A 19,350-nucleotide genomic window follows, 5' to 3' on the forward strand; every position below is an offset into this window, starting at 1 on the left:
ACATCTTGACCTGAATATAAGAATGTTCTGTGAAACTGTTCAATGCCTTGCTAAAGCTGATGTAAATGGCATTCACTATTAATTCTTCATCCACATCCACAAACTTAAAAATTTTGTCTAAAACAGCAATTTGGTTGGTCAGGCATGATTTACGTTTGGTAAATCCATACTGACTGTCCCAATTACCTTCTCCTTTATGATGAATCTTGTCCAAGAATGCTTCTCAGGATATGAGCCTGTGCAACATTTTTCTTCCTCTTGTTGTCAGGAATTTCCCCCAGTTTTCATGATTTTTCAAAGACGGTAGACAGCATCCTTGTGAGGACATCAGCCAGTTGTCTTAAAATCACTGGATGCTATCTCTCAAGTCTTCTGGATTTGTATGGGTTAAGTTCTTGCAAGTAAACCCTGACGCAGTCCTCTTCTGCTTCTGCTTGGTGTAATCATGTTTTTTAAAAAAATCTTTCTAAATCTCACTGAAGAGGTATATTCAATTTCAAAATGGCTGGCAACAAGGGGAAAAAAACCCACTGGATATTGTCAGTGCTGTGCTGGCACAAATTGCAGCTATTGTCTGTGATACAAAAGTTTTGAGTGGTTGTGTATTTGTGGGTTTGTTTATTTTTTTGGAACTCATAATAAAAAGTGCTAAATCTCCTCTTAATGATGTGGCTGGAGAAAAAGCATGTGAGGAAACAACCTTTCTTTCCCCTGACAGCAGACAGAAGCATAAACTCCAATCAAAATTGGAAACTGCCTTAGGCAGTCACATAATGAAGTGGCTTGTCTTCTTCAAGGGATGATGGACTGGTCTCTCTAGGCTGAACTTATCCTTTGTTATTAAGAGCTTGGAATAATAGCCAGACCTAAGTGGTTAGGAGAGCAATCAAAGTATGTTATCATGTATGTATGTGAAATAGAGCATCTCTCCTTCTCCCTTCATTCCTAACCATGTAGGAACATAGAGAGGATTTTGACCAGAAAATGTTCTCTCTATATAATGCTATAGAACATAGCATTGCATTTTTTTTTTTTTTTTTTTGGTGCTGGTTAAAGAGATCTAAAATCTGTTTCTTTAAATCGATATCAATAGAATTACTCTTGGTTTATGATGGTGTATATGCCATCTGTATTTTTACTACCTATTTTTGCTGTCTTATTATTTGATGTTTCTGCAGGTACAGAAACATTTTTATGCCTTAATATACAAGTTTCATATACTTTTTCAATACTCTTTTTTATATAATTCAGGATACAAAAATAGCTTCACTTGAGCGCAATATAAGAGATCTTGAAGATGAAATACAGATGTTAAAGACGAATGGAGTTCTGAATACAGAAGACCGAGAAGAAGAAATAAAACAAATAGAAGTTTACAAGAGTCACTCAAAGTTCATGAAAAATAAGGTAAGGTCTATTAATATCTTAACGGTGTTTAAATAATGTGAACAAAAGTTTTAACTAGACCTTTTTCAACAGAAGTAGCTCTCTGCATATCTTTCATCGGTAAACCTCTGCTATGTGGTACTCACTAGCTATAGAGAAGTGAAGCATTTTGATTAAATAAGAATTCATTTATATTTTGACTTCAGAGAGGTAAGAAAGTGCATATTCCAATACTTCTGTGGAGACAACTGCAATCCTTAGTCTTCATATAATGTTCCCTTTTCTCTTTCTTCTGTTCGGTGTTCTAATGTTGAATGAATTATCTCATCATTTTGATTTGCAACATTTTGGCACAGTTTTAGTTGTGCCTTTTTCTTTTCTTGTTTTCATAGTAGTTCTACAGTAAGGACTGCTGATGCCAAATTTTAAGTTTTTAGCATTTTAATGACTTGCAATTTAATTACTTTGTAATGACAGTGTCCTCTTCATTTCAAATCATTGTACATAGATAACCAAGTAGACTGCAAGCAGATAATAAATGTGTAGTACACATTTTCTTGGTATCAGGCTTGCTAAGCAGAATTTCTTGTTCATTATTTTAAATTTCATCACAAGTAAATCTTGATGCCTAAATTGTTGTTCTGGATGGACTTTTTTACCTCCTTTAATTTCAACCTGCCTGATGGCTCTCTAGGTAAAGATGACTTCTCTCCAAATAGTCTTTTCTTGAGTTCTAATACTACTTTTCTAATGTTTTTTTTTGAAATTACCTTAAAAGTCTATTAAATATATATTTACATTATATATTACATTTTTGTAGTGGTTTATTCCCAGCTACTCACCTTGAAAATTTTGTTCATGAAATTATAAAATAATAACTTTAGGTACTTGTTTAAAATATAAAATGAAATAAAAAAATACAGAGACTGAAGTTGATGCTACCATTCTCATTTAAAATTCAGGTTTTGGAAATAATTTTTTTTTAACTTGTAAGATAAACTAACATGGGGAGAAAAATGCAGCAACAGCATGAAGTGGAAAAAACAGCTATCTCATTTTTTGCAGTAATATTAAAATGTGACCATAATGGAAGAATAAAATCTGGGCAAAAACCTTTAGTAGTCAAGATTATTAATGAATCTCACACTTAAGTCTTTTCATCCTAGTTATTATTTTTTTTTTTTTAGTTTTGTATAATATTTAGGCTCTTTTTTTTTTTTTTTTTTTTTTTTTTTTGTATGGGACTTTTTTGTTTTTTTTTCTAGGGACTTGAAATGGATTGATCCATTTTTTTCTGAAATGTATACTTGCAGCTCTGAAAAATTGGAGAAGGAGCTGCTGTTACCTCTCTAGTGGCCACGTAAGCAAAAGAGGAGGAGATAAGTGGCTTCTACCACTTTCTCTTGACATTAATGATACTCAGCAATATTGCAGTTAAAGTACAAAGTTTGCAATAACAGGTAGATAAATAGCATTGTCAACCTTTTGGAGTTGGGCAGGCTAACATTCTGGGAAAGTATGCAGCTTGTCTATGGTCAGAGAATGAAACAGACAGCACCTTCCAGAGAATTTGACTTCTCTTATTTTCATAGGTTTTTATTGTGTGTGTAGTAGACCCTTCTTATCTTCTTGACAAGATACTTGCTCTTAAGAGGTATTATTGTCAAGAAAATTGTTTTGCCCATTTAAACATGGTTAAATTTTAAGCAATCCAGTTATAGTAATTTACAACAAAACTAATACCCTAAAGCCAAATCTATTGCTTAAAAATATTGCATAAAGCCTAATATTTTGTTAACTATATTCTAAGGTGTTTGAGAGGAAGAGATTCATTGTATTTCTGTGATACAGAAAGCAGATGAATTAGAAGACTAGTAAACATGCCATTGTTTTTTCACAATACTTCTGGTCTTTGATAAATATCACATTCTGATGAAATGTTGTCTGTTTTCTTTCACCAGTCCTTTCTTTCTGCTTAAAATTAAGATTTGTAGCAGAAGATATTATTTTTATCTCAGAACCTTTCAATGTGGAAAAATATTTATGTAGCTGTCAGCAAACTGGCCTTAACTGTACTTGATCTGTGGAACCAGAGATTGTTGATAAATTCTGATACTTAAGTCCTGATTGATGGCAAAGAATAGAATAATACTCTTCTCACAGTTAACAAGCTTAGGTGCTATAAAGCTCTTAATACTTCATGTTTATTCTTGAAATATATCTGTTCTTGATTTAAGTAAAAGGGAAGGCATTAAATGGAGGCCAACTTAGAATATTATTTATTGCACATGCATGCAGAGAATGTTGGAAAGAGTTCCTTTTTTAATTTTTAATAATATTCACTGCTAACAATCATATAGCCTTTAATTTTGACTTGCTGTGAAATGGAGAATTATAGAAATGAGAAAACTTCATGGTATCTCTTCTTGGTCTCTATTTGAAAGTACAAAAATTGTTATCGCTCACGTGATATGGAAGTTGTCAAAACAAGTCTTGAATTTTTCATGACTAAGAGATATGAAACTTCAAATATCCTTAATCAGAACTTGAAGAAAGCATGTGGATTGATATGCATTTAAAAAAAATTAACTTCTGCTTTGCAATGCTTCCTTCCCCTGTTTGGGTTTTGTTCTTTGGTTAGCAGCCAGATACTTGAAAGAATACTGCTGCATTTTACAGGTTTACAGTTTTCACTCTAGAATTCAAGTAGTTCTTTTGAGTATTAGAGCCCTCATGTTATCTACAAGAATGAGTGTGAAAACCTAGTGATCGTTCAGTATCACTTCAGCAAATTAGAGTTAAGTTGAATTTTAAGAATTGATTAAGTTGAAGTGAACTATAACAATGCTGTCTGTAATTAACATCCATGAGTAACAGATCTTTACACTATTTGAAGGAAGCATGCAAATTCTAGGTGATCCTGTAAAAGAATATACAAGAAAAAAACAGCAGCATTTCTTGTGGATAGGTCTGGATATGTTATAAAACCTTTAAAAAAAAAAAAAAAAAAAAAAAAGAAAAAAGCACAGTATAGACTGTAGAACCTACAGATAGACTTTTAGTCTACTCTGTGCAGCAAACTCACTTGCATTGCTGTTCTTCCTTCACTTAATTTCTTCAATTGAAAAACCAGTTATCACTTGTCCTATAAGACTAAGTTATTATGATAGATAAATCAGCATAGTTTCATTTAATGGAATTATTGACTTAAATTTTTAGCCCATTAATTTTAACTTACGCAGTATTCAGGGAAAAAGTTCAGATTTTATTTATTTATTTATCTATCTATCTATCTATTTATTTATTTATTTATTATGTGTTTTCTTTCTCCCTGTAATGTCAGGTAAGATTTTTGTATGTAAAAATAATAATGTAAGAAAATCATAATTGTTTTCTTGAAATGCTAGTATACGAGAAACTGAAATTGAAGGAAGTGATAATCATTGAGAAGACAAAGGAACTGGGGTTTCAGCTAAGGAGATGAAACAAGATCATTTTGGGCAATGTTGAAAAAGCGGTGACAGGCAAATTACATGCATGAAATGGGAAGGTCATAATCAGGGGAGAGAGTTCGATGAATGCCATAGCACTTAGAGTTTTATGTTATCTTCATTGTAGTCTTAATAAAGTACAAAAATGTTTTTGCCTTTTTTTTTTTTTTTTTTTTTTTTTTTTTTTGTACTGAGGTCACAAGGTCGTGACTCTTGGTCTTCTGCACCACTTAAAATATAGCAAAGTGAAAATGTATGCACATCTGCTTGAGACAACATTATTTCAGGCCCTGTTGCATTTTTTTACACACTAATAGCTTATGCAGAACTTTTAGAAAGCAAATATACCCAGGAGTAAAAATTTTATTTTTAAAAGTAACATGGTTTGTTGTTATGCCTTTGTTATTTTTGATACTTTATTTTTTTTAAATTGAAGTTTCATTACATTTTCATCCCTATACTTTATTTTAATAAAACACCAGCCAAAAGCATAATTATTGAACAGATTTTATTTTTTGAGAGCTATAACACATTTTTAAACTTCTGGCAATTTGTATGTGCTGTAGTCAGAACGAAGGAACAGATTCTATTTCTGAAACACAAAGAAAATACCTGCAGTGAAAATCAACCTTCTTTTTTGGGGGAGAGGGGGCGTGGGGTAGGTGGAGGAAGGGGTGGGATGTTGTTTCTTTCTCAGGGTGTGGGTTGTGTCATGGAAAAAAGTGAGAAGAGTTTTTAGAAGTGTCTGCGATGTTCACATGGGTCTCATATAAAGCATGTGATGTAATTCAGATTGTTTGCAGATCTAATTTTTGTCTTTATATATTGTAGACAAATTTTTCCGTTGTTCATTTCATATACGTTTCTGTCTCAGTTTCCATACCTGCTTACATGTTCTGGCAAGGAATGGAAGAAGGTGGTTTGCTTTCAAGAGAAATTCTTCTCTAGCAGTTTCTTAACGGCACTTTTTACATTTTCTTTACTTTTTTTTTTTTTTTTTTTTTTTTTTTTTTGTATGCTCCTTTTCTTATTTTGATATTTTCAGATTGTGAAGGTGATTGCTTATAGTGCTAGTATAGATTCTTGATTTTATATGGTAGCTCAGGGGTGGCTGGCCAAATATGTTAGCCAGGTAGGCAGACATACTGAGACTTACAGAGGGAAATAAGAAATACATGTATTGTTTTGCACATCATTGAAAGAAATAATTTAGTGAATTTTTAAGGAAACACAATGTAGAAAAATGCAATTTTGAACAAACTAGAAATAGTTTGCTCACCAGAAATACATTTCTGGTGACTCTGCTATACAGTATGGAATCTGTGAAATATTTTAGCATGTGGATATTTAGGATGTGGTTGAGTAGGCTCAACCTGTGGATATACATAATTACGTATGAATATATATATTCATTCATTTTTTCTTGCAGACTTTTGATTAACGTTCTATCTAGCCCTTCTAGACTTACGCATCTCAATGTCTGTTGGGATGGAAATGAAGGAAGAGAATGCTGGTCTATGATTTCATTGGTAATTGCAGAACTGAAACTTGAATTTTAAAGAAAGCTGTTTAGGCCTTACAGTCAACAAGAAAACTTTCCAAGTAAACGTGGTTTCTCTGAATTATGCAGATGCACTGAGGAGTTTTATTTCAAATAATCTTCATGAGATGACACATCTGAACTCTTCTGGTGACCAGTGTTATTTCACAGAACTTTAAAAAGAACAGTTACATGTCACCTAATTCACCATCCTTTAGCATTGCTCTGTATATTGTCCAGTGCTTTGCTTGGATTTCATTTTCTAAATCCACCACACTTTCACATTCTGTGGCCACCCTTTCCACTCAGCATTGTAGAAAGGGAAGAATAATCACAATTCCATGTCATTTACTGATGAACCTCCTGCAGAATTCAGAAGCTCCTCCTTAGTGAATGGGTTTCTGCTATTTCCCCTAGGGATATGCTTTTAAAAATACCATAGAGCTTTCACTCTGTGGAACTCTTTTTCCACATTTTCCCCAGACCTTTCTTAAGATAATCTCTTTGGCTTGACTTTCCTAGTGCCTGAGGATTCCATGCCAGAGAGTAAAAAAAGGAGGTGGGGATAGTGGGAGAGCAACAAATTTGCAAGAAAAGTAAGGCTAACGTTCTATTTCCCTGCTTTCCGCTCCTTACTAAGATGCCTGCTTTGCCTCATAGGGCTCCTAAAATCCTTGATTCACTTGGACCAATGATAACTTATGTCACAAGAATCACAGTTGGAAGGAATAGGCTATTGGATTGACTTTATACTTCTATGAAAACTTTTTTTCCTATGCATATTTTCTGTCCTGCCAGACTTGCCTCACAGACGATAAAGTCCTTTGAAGTTAAGTGAGGTCTGTGGTGAATTTATAGGCCAAATCATCATGTTTAAGCTTTAAGAGTTTCCTTTTTTAACTTTGACAAGAGCAGGACAATCAAAAACAGGTTCCTTGAAAATACATGAAACTCACTGGAAGTTTTGACTGTTAAAAGTTCACATCTTAATTCTCTTCTAGAATTTACAGGAGGTGTCTGAGTTGTATTATATTCTGGTCTTTCTCACCGTTCGGGTTTCAGGTGCAACTATGAATTGAAAATGCAATTAATGATCTAACCTTTTATTTGCCCCATTACAGATTGACCAACTGAAACAAGAACTCTCAAAAAAAGAATCAGAACTTCTTGCCTTACAAACTAAGCTTGAAACCCTTAGCAATCAGAATTCAGACTGCAAGCAACACATTGAAGTGCTTAAAGAGTCACTTACTGCCAAAGAACAGAGAGCTGCCATACTTCAGACAGAGGTATGGTATCTTCTAATCATAAAATGCAATATAAATGTTTAGTTAATTATGTGTTTCAAACGGATGATGTGTTTGTTGCAAGCCTATGTAGAGGATAATTTTTTTAAGAATAGTGAAATAATTTTAAAGCCTTTAAATGTCAGTCTATTTGATATATATATTTTGGTAACGCACCAGATCTCATTCTACAATTGAACAAGTACCTTTGAGTGCATTTTAAGAGCGTAGTTTTGTCTAATTCTCTTTGTCTTCAACTTTAGGGTGGAGGAAGGTGGGCTGAGCCCTAATGACTTGATTGTTGTGATTTCATTCCTTTTTGTTTGTTTGTTTGTTTGTTTTTTTTTAACGTTTACTGAGTTTTGCTTGCTCTGTGTGATACTTTTCTACAGTGTATTTCTACTGTGAAGAGTGAAGCTACTGATGTATTTTGAAGGGTCTGTTCAAGGGTACCTGATACTAATCTGTGGTGAATCCTTTCTAATGCAATTTAATTTCTAATTTATTTAAAAACTGTGAATTTGGTCTTTAAACCAGGCCAGTGCATTAGTTTGCTATCTATCCACAAAATCAGATCATAAAAGTATGTGTAATGGAATATGAGATTGAGATGGTTGTTACACTTAATGGAATGTGTAAATCCATAAATCCAGGGTTAAAATGGTTGTCTATTTATTTATTTATTTATTTATTTTATTTTTAAGGGAAAAAAACCACCAACCAACCAAATAAAACCTTAATAGACTTGGAGCACACAATACTATTTAGATTGCTTTTTGTTATAGCTTTTTCACTTTATTTTTAGTGTGTGTATCCTTTTCAAGAAAACACAAATATCTGTGAAATAATGTGCAAATATTTTCTATTCAGAGAATTATATTATTTCTGGTAAATGGGAGTCTCACAGGATGCCTCAGATTTCTGGCTAACAAAGTGTTAGGAGAAAAAAGGAGTTCGCTTAAGCTCATCATTCTCATGGAAGCAGGAAATAAATATTTCTGAGATTCTCATTATCCATGTGTGCTGTGTCTTACTGTCTGTCTGTACATTTGGAAGATACAGGTGAAATCGTGGGATTCTGTTTAAAAGGGACTTCTGTTTAAAAGGCCGGCCAGCAAACATCTATATATGTGCATATATGTATATAAAACATTAAAGTAAGCGTAATGAGAACAATGGTAAAAATGCTAGCAACACTGGCAGATTTCAGTCTAGCTTTTGAGTACTGGAGACTGCATATTTTAAATCTTTAGCTGTGCAAATCTGTTTTGCAGGGTTTGTAGTACCTGTCATGCTGCTGACAATAGTGATGAATGCCAGTGGCTCTCCACTAGTTTGATTTCCTAAGTCTTTATTAGACAAGTATTATTCAAGACAGTACAATCTCAGTGCTGGCAGATGGACAGTAGTAAAAAGAGCTCAATTTACAATGCGCTCAATGATGGGTTGCTGGGATTGCGTAGTTCTAGTGGAGAACCAGTTGGCTTCTGACATGTATCCATGCTCTTGTTCCTGTTTCCTGCATAAGAAGGCAGTTTAGCTTCAACATATTACATAAAGCAATTGAACTTAAATGATCTGTAACTGCCAGTTGGTGTGCAGGAGATAATTATTTGTATTGGGCTTGCTTGTTGTTAATCTTTTGGGGGAAACTAAACAAAAAAGTAACGCTAGAGTGATTAGAAAAATAGCTTCATACGAGAAATACTATACAATGGCAGAGAATGAACTCCATTAGTTTTGTCTAATATGTTACTTATGTTATAAATGATTATGATGTTTTATACAAATAGTATGAGATTGTTCCAGGTTTTAAGGAAAAAAAATCTGTCAAGATATAGGATGTGAAAGATAGTAGTTTCCAATCAGTGTAAGGTATAAGGTCCTGGTTATGATTATTTTCTTTAATTAACCTTTATTTCTGTATAATCCAAATAATTCTGATGACAAGCCTTGTTTTACTTCTGAATGAAATAAAACTATAAACTGTGTGGTCAAGCCAAAAACTTTGTGCAAGCCAAAAATCTCATAAATGTCCTCACAGTATATCTTGGTTCTAGATAGTTAAGACTGTCTCTTTAAATCAATTGAGCCTGAACTTCTGTGACTGAATCATCAGAATTTTTTTGTATTTCATATATTTTCTTGTTAGAATTTAGTAATTACAGTACCTCATAGATTGATGAAACTGAAACACTGCAAACTATTTTACATACCCCGTAGAGGTCTAGGTGTTTTCTGTCTTCTGCTTTGTGAGTAGGTTTTACTAATGATTTTATCATCCAACAGTTTTTTGAGGTTCTTTTCTCTTTTTAAGATATTTAAAAGGAAATTGGGAAAAGTAGGGATGATGTCCACCTCTTATGGGAAGTAATTTTAGTTAAAATTTGCTGAAATTGTGTTCATGTAAAAGGGGATTTTGGCAGAGGTGTCAAACACATTAATGTAACTTTTTTTTTTTTTTTTTCCCTTGGGAGATGACATGAAAATGAACACCTTTCAATAATGGGTTAATAGCAGACTTCATTTTGGGATATGATGCATTTCAAGATGCATTACGAGCAACATATGACTTGAATTGGAACTTGTTTTATATGTGTACAGATGTAGGCCTTATTTGAAATGATTTACCAAATGATTTAAATCTAATTGCAGATTTAAAATGGGAAATAACTTCACTTGCCTCAAAACTTCTCTTTATTTTTGGAAAGATAGCATTACAGTGTGTGCTCTCATGTGCAGCCTTTACCTATGAGGCAGAGACTTTAAATGACCTGTATTAAACTTTAAGTTATGTCAGCAGTTTACCTGATTTGACACACTTCAATGATGTTTATACTTTGGGCAATAGTAATTGCATCTCATTTTTTTAATCCATTTAAGTTGGTTGCACTGAATGTTTTATTACTTTTATGTACTTTGATGGATATATATTGAGTCTCAAATCTCTTGAAAAAGTTCTTTATTTTAAATTATACTGGTAGAAATAAGGCACACTCATATCCATGGGTTTCTCAAGGCATGAATTCCCAAGAAAGAATAGCACCTTTGTTTATTACTTTAAGGCTTCAGAGTTGGTGTAGGTATGTCTCAGGCTGCAAAGCTTTTCAGCTATAAGTTTAAACAGGAGGCTAAAAATGAAGAGGGGTTTCTGGAATTAAGTAATGCTGGGACTTGCAGAAGATTTGTGGATAGCCTGATTTTCACCTCTATTGAACAGATTGAATTAGCGTTGTAAGAATGGACTTTGAATAAAGAGTGCACAGTAGTATAATCCTTAATTTAATTAATCTAACTAGCCATTTAATATGAACTACTTATTTAACCTAGTTAGCAATCTAATTTGAACTAGTTATTCAAACACTTGTGAATAAATCTCCCTAAAAGTGTCAGTCTCTCTCCTTGGACTGTAGGAAGAGCCTGGAGAAATACAGTAATTTTTACTTGCACCTTCGGCGAAAACAAAAGAAAAAGTGAAAACCCTATCCCATATGAAATGCTTGCAGTAAAAATGGCAGAAAGGGCTGCGGTGAATATATGAAAAATATAAACGGATTTGAACACGTGTCTGTGGGATATTACAAGAGGCAGCTGAAAAATGGCAAGGCAGAATTTATGCAAGACTAGGCAGAGAGACACAAAACATTCCCACTTAAGATGGCTGCACAGGGGAAGAATGTGGTGAAACCATTAGACTGGGAATTCTCAGCTTTAGTTTAACCTCTCTGATTAAGTCAATAGTCTCCAGCAATATGTTACAATAAAGATTTTTATAGGGTTTGAGGGTAGAGAAGGAGGTGGTTAATTGTGGAAACAGTAGTAAGGGAAGTGGATGATTCAGTAACTTCATAAGTCTTCAAATCACAACTGCTTACCTTCCTAGTAGACTTCCTTTAAATAAATACAAGTTATTCAGTGTATTTTTATTGCTTAATGATTTATGCAATAGAAATTGCATAAGGATGAAAGGTTCTGGTATAGATTACATAGAAGGTGTCTTTATTTATTTATTTACTTACTTATTCTTTAAAATCTATGAACTGGAGAAAGGGCCAATTGTAGTATCTACCTACTCTGAAATTTGAAGTAGTAGTATGAATGAATGAACAGCTCCTTAAACTGCTTGTCTTATTTCTTGGAACAGTCTTACAGTAGCCTTCGGCCAGCTGTAAGAAATAGGCTCAGATAACCAAACAGAGGATTTGTTATAAGTTGCTATATAACTGTGTAAGAATGTTATTTTCTTTCTCTGAAAATCATGAAAAAAAAATGAGAAATCTGTGTTCAAGTAATTCCATAGATTAGAAAATAAAGATTTTTTAAGGCTGATGTGTATATTCTAACGATGTATTAATTGCATATTTTGAAGGTGCTCAGGGTTTTGGCACATTCTTTACCATCCCTCTGTGTCCTTAGGGAGTTCTTCTGGTTAAAAGTGATTGCCAGAATGTCTTTTCCCCACAAACTATTGCTTTACAACTTCCAGACTGGTTATGTGGTTTATTGGAGAGAGATTCTGTTAAACTATGGGCATCGTATAGACATGTGCTGGAGCCCTGAGCAGCACAAAAGGTGGACAACAGCCTGAATTTGTAGATGGCTGCATCTGCTCCTGTAGCCAAAGTCCCTGCTTATCACCATATAGATGAAAAGAGAAGGACCACACCCTTAACATAAACTTAAGAAGGCACCTCACTAAAAATTATTTCATAGGGCCATAGCCCATTCACTGGATGCCCAAAATTTGAGGCACAGTATTAGCTAAGAGATGGTTGAAAACAGGCTCTTTGAGCTGCTTGCACTTTTTCTTATTTGGTGTGGAAATTCCTACTTTCTTCCCTTATTTCTGTTGCCTGCTTATCTTTCTGTTGCCTTTCATATCTTTTGACTGGTCAGTGGGCCAACATCTTGCAATAAAAATTATATATATTTTTTCCTTTGTTCATTACAGTTAGCAAATTCATGCCTTCAGACTGCATTTTCCTGTTACTGAGTTGTATTGTGAAACATATGAAAATTAATAATTTTACCATGAGAAACAGAAATGATCTAGAATTACAACTCCGAGAGCATCCTGTGCAAATTAAATGTGATGTAGCAAGACAGGAAATTTCAGAATGGTGTAGATCTAGTAAAACTTTTCCAAACTCCTTTTTATACCTGCTGTTAGTTTTATGGTCAGTCTTTTTGGTAACCATTTCACAACTATCAGCTTCATATAACTCAAGAGTGGGTTTTCTTCAGTACCTATAAATATCCTATCTTTCAAAAGGAGCTTCTACATTTCCATGTAATCTTTAGTTTGGAGAATTCTGGTGGAGTAGAGGGAATGTTTATCTTTCTTGTGAATCTTTGTGGAAAATGCTACATTTGGCTGTGTGTAAGTAGATGAAGAATAAAAATACTATTTTACAATCTGAGCACTCTCTGAGACCTAGGTTTGAAGTTGAGTAAACTAGTACCTAGAATGTTTTATGGTGGTAACCCAGCACTGACTCTGGGCATAGCAGGTTTAGCTCTCTGCAATGTAGAATTAGGAAAAGATTGTGTCTGCTTAGAGCAACTGAATCTTGTGTCTCTAGTCATCAGGTCTTACTTATCTAAAGGGAGGACAATGTGTTCCAGCAGCAGATGAGACAGCAGTGCAGGGAGGTGTGGAGGTGAGTGGCAGCCCTCCAGCAGGTGGAAACCATTATGGCAGGAATTCTGTACTGTGCAAGCTATTGTTTGTAGATCCCAGATGAGTAAAGTTAATAATGTTTTGGCCTGTATTTAGCCACACTCCTTTCTTTCTGCATGCCTAAGTCTTCTATTTGCAGAATTTTGTTAATTATCACTGTAGAATTTTATGCTGTCCTAAACCAAGGTCATGATCTGCCTTGAAGGGTTTCTTTTCAGAGGTAAAAGTAACCATCGAGGGTCAGTTCTAATCCTGAGCTAAAGTATTGGTAGATGAAGTGTTGGCTCCCTGCCTAATCAGGATTACTTTGTAATCACCTTGTAGTAATTAAATCAGTAAATCCTGTATTAAAATAAATCTTCAATGGGTTCCTATTTACTTTATAATAAGCATTTATTATTTAGCTTAATAATGGTACTGTAAGGCTACCTTCAGATTTTGGATACAGTAACTGCATATGATGCAATAACATGTGACTGGAGGTCATATTTGCCCAATCCTCCTGCTCAGGCAGGGCTACCTGTGGTCCCCAGGACTGTGTCCAGGTGGCTTTTGAGTATCTCCGAGGATGGAGACTCTACAACCTCTCTGGGCAACCTGTTTCAGTACTCAGCCACTCTAAAAAAAAGTATTTCCTTGTATTCAGAAGAACCCCTTGTGGTTCAGTGTGCTTACAGCTTTTTGTCTTGGCACTGGATACTGCAGAAAAGAGAATGGCTTCATCCTCTTTATATTCTCCCTTCAGGTATTTGTACACATTGATAAGATCTCCCCTGAGCTTTCTCTTCTGTAGGCAAAACAGCCCCAGAACTCTCATATGAGTCGCTTGAATCCCTTAATTAATCCCTTAATCCTTTTGTGGCCCCTTGCTGAACTGTATCCAATATGTCCCTATCTGTGTTTTGTTTTGTTTTGTTCTGGTACTGAGAAGCCCAGAACTGGCCACAATACTCCACACAATACTCCAGGGGTGGCTTCACTAGGAGGCGAACCATTACTGGCTCCTGGTCAAGTGTCAGTCCAGCAGGACCCCGAGCCCCTTTTCTGCAAGGCTACTTTCGGTGGAGGTAGAACCAGCACATCCTGGTGCATGTTTTTTTTCCTCCCAAGGTGCAGGACTTGGCATTTTTGTTTGCTGAACTGCGTGAGGTTCTTATCAGCCCTTTTCTCCAGCCTGTCTAGGTGCCTGTGAAAGGCAGCATAGGCATATCACTTAGAAATCTGTTGGTATATATTATTATTACGTGCAGTTCAAGTGTCCCTGGAAGTTCATTAGTTCTATTTTTGTTGTTGTGAATTTTATCAGTGTTTGTTATTCAGTAAAATACATTTGTTTTATTGTTTCAAGTCTGGAATTTTCATGATGGCAGCTAAATTGACTCAGAAAATTACTTCAAGTATAGTTTAAACTTGAGCTTATAATGAGTTTGTTTCAACAGTGAGAGATGAAGTGCAAGCAGAGATATAATGATCCTTAGGCTCTGCAGAATGTCAACTACTAGCATGACTAGTATAGCTATTTACTACGTTGATCTACATATATTTACTATAATACACCATCAGAAATAAGGGGACATCTTGATATTTTTGAGTATAGATAATGATATTTGGCAATGGCATTTCAGATACAATGGTGTTTTGTCACATGTTGAGAGAAAATTTAAAACCAACAGTAAATAAGCTGAATGTAGATCGAAATAAGATGTGCTTTTTGTACGGCGTTTCTATTATCTTAGTGATGTCAGTGTTTTTTTTATAGTTTTATTTGAGTTAAAAAGCTATCATTTGAAGTTTTTATTGACAGCTGAAAAAAAAAAAAAAAGATATAATCCTGTAAAGCAATAACTATCATGGTGGCCAGAGTTGGGGAGGTCTGAAGTGGTTTATTGCCATTAGGAGAAAAGTTTGGAGTCAGTCCTTAGAAGGTTCACCTCTGCTACGTGTGTTTCATTTTGTTCCATTTTATGTGTATATATGGTAATAGTTCCAAACTATGCAAACTTTTTCTACCCTAATGTATATAGCCTTTGTTTTGATTCTGTCTTTATTAATGATGTGAAAACCCTGAGGTCGGATAAAAATGAGCCAAGGTTGGGCTACTTCAGCTACAGAACACTGAAAATGTCACTGTATTCAACAGAGAATTGAGAAAAGGAAGAATATTAGACTTGCGGAGATTTTCTTCACCATTGTGGAAAAGCTATATATGTTAACTTTTAAAATGAAGCCTTTTGCTGCTACTGAAGTGGGAAAGAGATTCAACAGCAAAAATCCTTTTTGCTTTAAAGACATGAGGCTATTATTTGTATACTTCAAGAAGAAGAAGATAGTACAGTTTTATACTATATTTGCCTTTTATCAGCAATTGGTACTTAACTGCTGCTCTTATCAGGAAAAAAAGAAAGATGTAAGTTGATGCAAATACATTCAGCATTGTAGCTCAGTGGAGAAAACATTAATTCATATCCAATTGTGACACAAACGTAGCACTTTAGTGTATCATTACTTTAGATAACCTGTGCATAAGCTGGTAGGTGTGCTGTGTGAAGGTTAATGAACTGACACCTGTAAATGTCTACAAAGAAATCTTGTAAACTAAGCATAGTCTTACCAATGGACAAAGATAGGTTAAGTCTGAGCATACAGTATTTATACAGAAAACAATAAAAAATAAGAGGAAAGGTGATTATGGTAGATATTTACTGCAATCTGTTTTATTTTTCTTTTAAACAAATCTTTATAGAGAAAGGCTGTGAAATGATTGACTTCTTGGCAGTTCTTTGCAAAAAGAGCAAATAAATGCGGACAGCACAAAATACTTGGAGCAAAGCTGCAATCCCTTTGTTTTACTTTGTTACAATGCTGATATTTGATATCACTTGAAATGTAAATCCGTTTTTAATTTTGCAATAATAATGGTATAACTAAGGTTATTTCACTCTTGTGCTTGTATTTTTCCAACAGTTTTACTTTGAAATTGTATTTTTCTATTGTTTTGTGATTTTTTCTTGTCTCAAATCAGGCTGTGCCAGATAATTCAGCATGGTCTCTTTGTTGTACTGCCACTGTATTGTTCTGGTAAATTTGTCTTCATGCAAAGGAAAGATCAACTGCTTGTAAAAAGCACTATTCTGGAGGCTTATGTACCATTTACTCTCTCTGTCATTGCAGCTGTTCACAGCTTTCTTGACGGAGTGTTTGTGTATTTCAGATTACATTTATCTCAAGTGGCATTTGCCAGTATTTTCACTTTTTATGCAGTTTTTCACATTCTGTGGGCTCCTGTGACAGCTTAGAATGTGAGAGAAGAGCATAGTGGCAAGGCAATAAATTGAAAGAGTTGAACTAAAGAGAGCTTAGGTTTGCAATCTGCTATATTTAAATAGAGGTTTGAATAGAACTTTGAAACAAAGTAATTGTCCTAGCAATGTGATTAGGAGTAAAATCAGAAGGTTCCACTTCAGAGGTGCAGGAGATGCAAAAGCATGTAGAAGTAAAGTGTAGAAGTAAAGTTAAGAATGCAAAGTGGTGATGTAGTGTGGCGTACTGTGTGCTGGGGCTAAATGCCAGAGACTGCAAACTGCCTCTGTTGTATCAGTGATTCAGTTTGGGAACATTCTTCTTCACTGAAGAGATTTGCTCTTCCTAACATAGGTAACAGAGTTCTGAGCTCACAACCTGTATTGCTTTTAACCCCATAACTCAAGCCTGTGCTGGGTGCAAAGATGCATTCTCTGTCTGTCCTCTGTCCCTGCAGAAGAAAAATCATGCTTGCAGCACAAGCAGTGATTCATAAAAGAAGGTAGGGCTCATTTGAATAGAGATGCTCTTACTGACAGTTGACCTCAAATGACTGGATTCTTTTCTTGACACAATTTTAAATAATACCTTCTTACTAGTGACTTTTTTATTTTTTTATTTTTAACGTTTAAAAGGAAAGAAATCCCTGAGTCTTGGTATCATTGTGGAAAATGAAAGTAAGAATCTAAGTCTGTGAAAGATCAATGGTGTCACAGCTAGTATTTAGGAAAACTGCTAAATAAGATCAACTAAGGCAAACAGAAATTACACACTTAATGTCCCAAGTGATGGCGTAAAATGATTACATAATACTTCACATTTCGCTAGTACTTTCCACTCTTAAAATCATCAAGTAATGCAGACTAAGAATGAGAACTTTTTAAAGATTTGTCATTGTTATATGTAAAAGGTATTTGCAAAATATTTTCTGAAAAACAAACAACAACAAAAAAACCAGCAGTTGTACTTTCTCCTGAATAATTTGATTCAATTCCTATTTGGTGTATTTTCAACTAGCTGGTGTGGTAAACTTAATGGAATTCAATTTTTTTTTTGCTTCCATTTTTAGTCTCCATTAAAGTGAAACCTTTTTTTTTTTTTTTCCATTTTATAAACTGGAAGACAGAAATCAAGACATAAATGCATTGTTTCAATTATACAAGTCGAGGATAATACATGTGTGGCAAAAAATTTCTTTCTGAAGTAGATTTGGTACTTTACAGATCTCCTGTAGTCACGGTAGTTAGGTTGTGTAGCCTTAAGGCTTCAATAACTAAAAATCCTTGTGGACTGGCTGGCACAGACGTGTGGAAGTAATCATTGTAGTTTCCAGTTGTTGCATGGAGAAGTTGCTGTTTTGCATGGTGAGCCATGAAAATAGCAGTCTCGCACCTGAAAAGAAGCTGGACTAAACAACTACTATGCATGATAGCACCTAGTTAAATAAGAATATTAGAGCATCCTTAGAGCAATTTCTTAATAGAGCTGTAGTTAATAAGAAGGCTGGGAATTTAATTAAAATGCAAGATGTTCTTAAAGGCAGAATGCTAATTAGCATTTGTTGGACTTGACTACATAAAAAGCAATTGTAACAAAGTTGTGAAATCGTCTCCTTCCTTTGAAAAATGTTCGTTTTAGCTCTTTGGTCAATGGTCAATTGGTAACAATATTTGTGAACTCTTGAGTCAGCTGACCGTTGCACTTGATGCATTGTTGCATCAGTGGGAGATGTCACTTCCAATTTGTTTGATTCTTTGATTCTTTTCCAGTGATAATTTTAATGTTGTGGCATTGTAATTTAAATTTTTGCTCTTCCCACAAATCCTTTGCATTTGCAGTTCCCCTGCAGAATCATCTACCTTTTCACTGCTATAGCAAGAGTTGCATTATTTCTATGCAATAATTACTAATGTAGTAATACTTTTTTTTTTAAAGATACACCATTTTGTGCCACTAAGTAACTTGAATCTGCACAATTGCTTTTAATTATCTGTTCTGTGAAATATAAAGAAGAAAGTCTTTGAATTGCTCCCTCTGCACTTGTGTTGAATGTGTACAATTTTTCACATAGATCAATTTACTTGCATAATTTATATCTTTTCCTCAATGTTCCTTTCCATATTTTTCAGAAGGAAATGTTGGGATATAAAGTCATGAGCATGTCAAGATTTGCTGATGCTATTACAAATACCATATATTGTAGGTTTCTTGTTTTTATATAACCATACTTTTGCCACCTGTATGTATTCCAACAGCTGTTATTTTTTTAAGGAGTCTACATGCATCCTGATGAATTTACACTGTATATTCTTTGCCTCAGACCTGTCTCTCTGTTTTGAAATATTCTTAATAGTAACTGCGAATATTTTCAGTGATAGTTTTCTGAGTTTTTACAGAAGGTGCAAACAATACTATGCTAGAAGAAAATGATTTAGGGAAGTGGGAAAAATAGTTTTTTAAAAATGCAAATAAATATTTCTGATGCATTTGATGAAGGAATAAGAAGGTAAATGGTAGACTTTCCCCGGTATAAATACTCTAAAACTTGAAGAAAGTCAAGAATCAAAGTTCTACAGAATCAAATGTACATGAATGAAAAAAAGAGCATGGATCACAGAAGATATTACTGCTGAAGAGCTCTGGGACAAGAACATCAGGGCTGGTGGA

General features: G+C 34.4%; 1 protein-coding gene across 7 annotated transcripts in view; it reads left to right on the plus strand.

Moving 5' to 3' along the window:
• ERC2 (ELKS/RAB6-interacting/CAST family member 2) overlaps positions 1–19,350 on the plus strand; it is a 551,904-nt gene that overhangs the window by 140,361 nt on the left and 392,193 nt on the right. For all 7 annotated transcript variants that reach the window (XR_004253689.1, XR_004253691.1, XR_004253692.1 and 4 more), the window contains exons 5-6: positions 1,252–1,407; positions 7,539–7,706. Coding sequence is in view for 1 of the 7 variants with exons in the window: in XM_032193894.1 (XP_032049785.1) it covers positions 1,252–1,407; positions 7,539–7,706 (324 nt within the window). In the remaining 6 variants the exon portion in view is untranslated. The remainder of the gene's footprint in view (positions 1–1,251; positions 1,408–7,538; positions 7,707–19,350) is intronic.

The sequence above is a fragment of the Aythya fuligula genome, chromosome 10 (assembly GCF_009819795.1).
Source record: "Aythya fuligula isolate bAytFul2 chromosome 10, bAytFul2.pri, whole genome shotgun sequence".
In the NCBI taxonomy this organism is placed as follows: Eukaryota; Metazoa; Chordata; class Aves; order Anseriformes; family Anatidae; genus Aythya; species Aythya fuligula.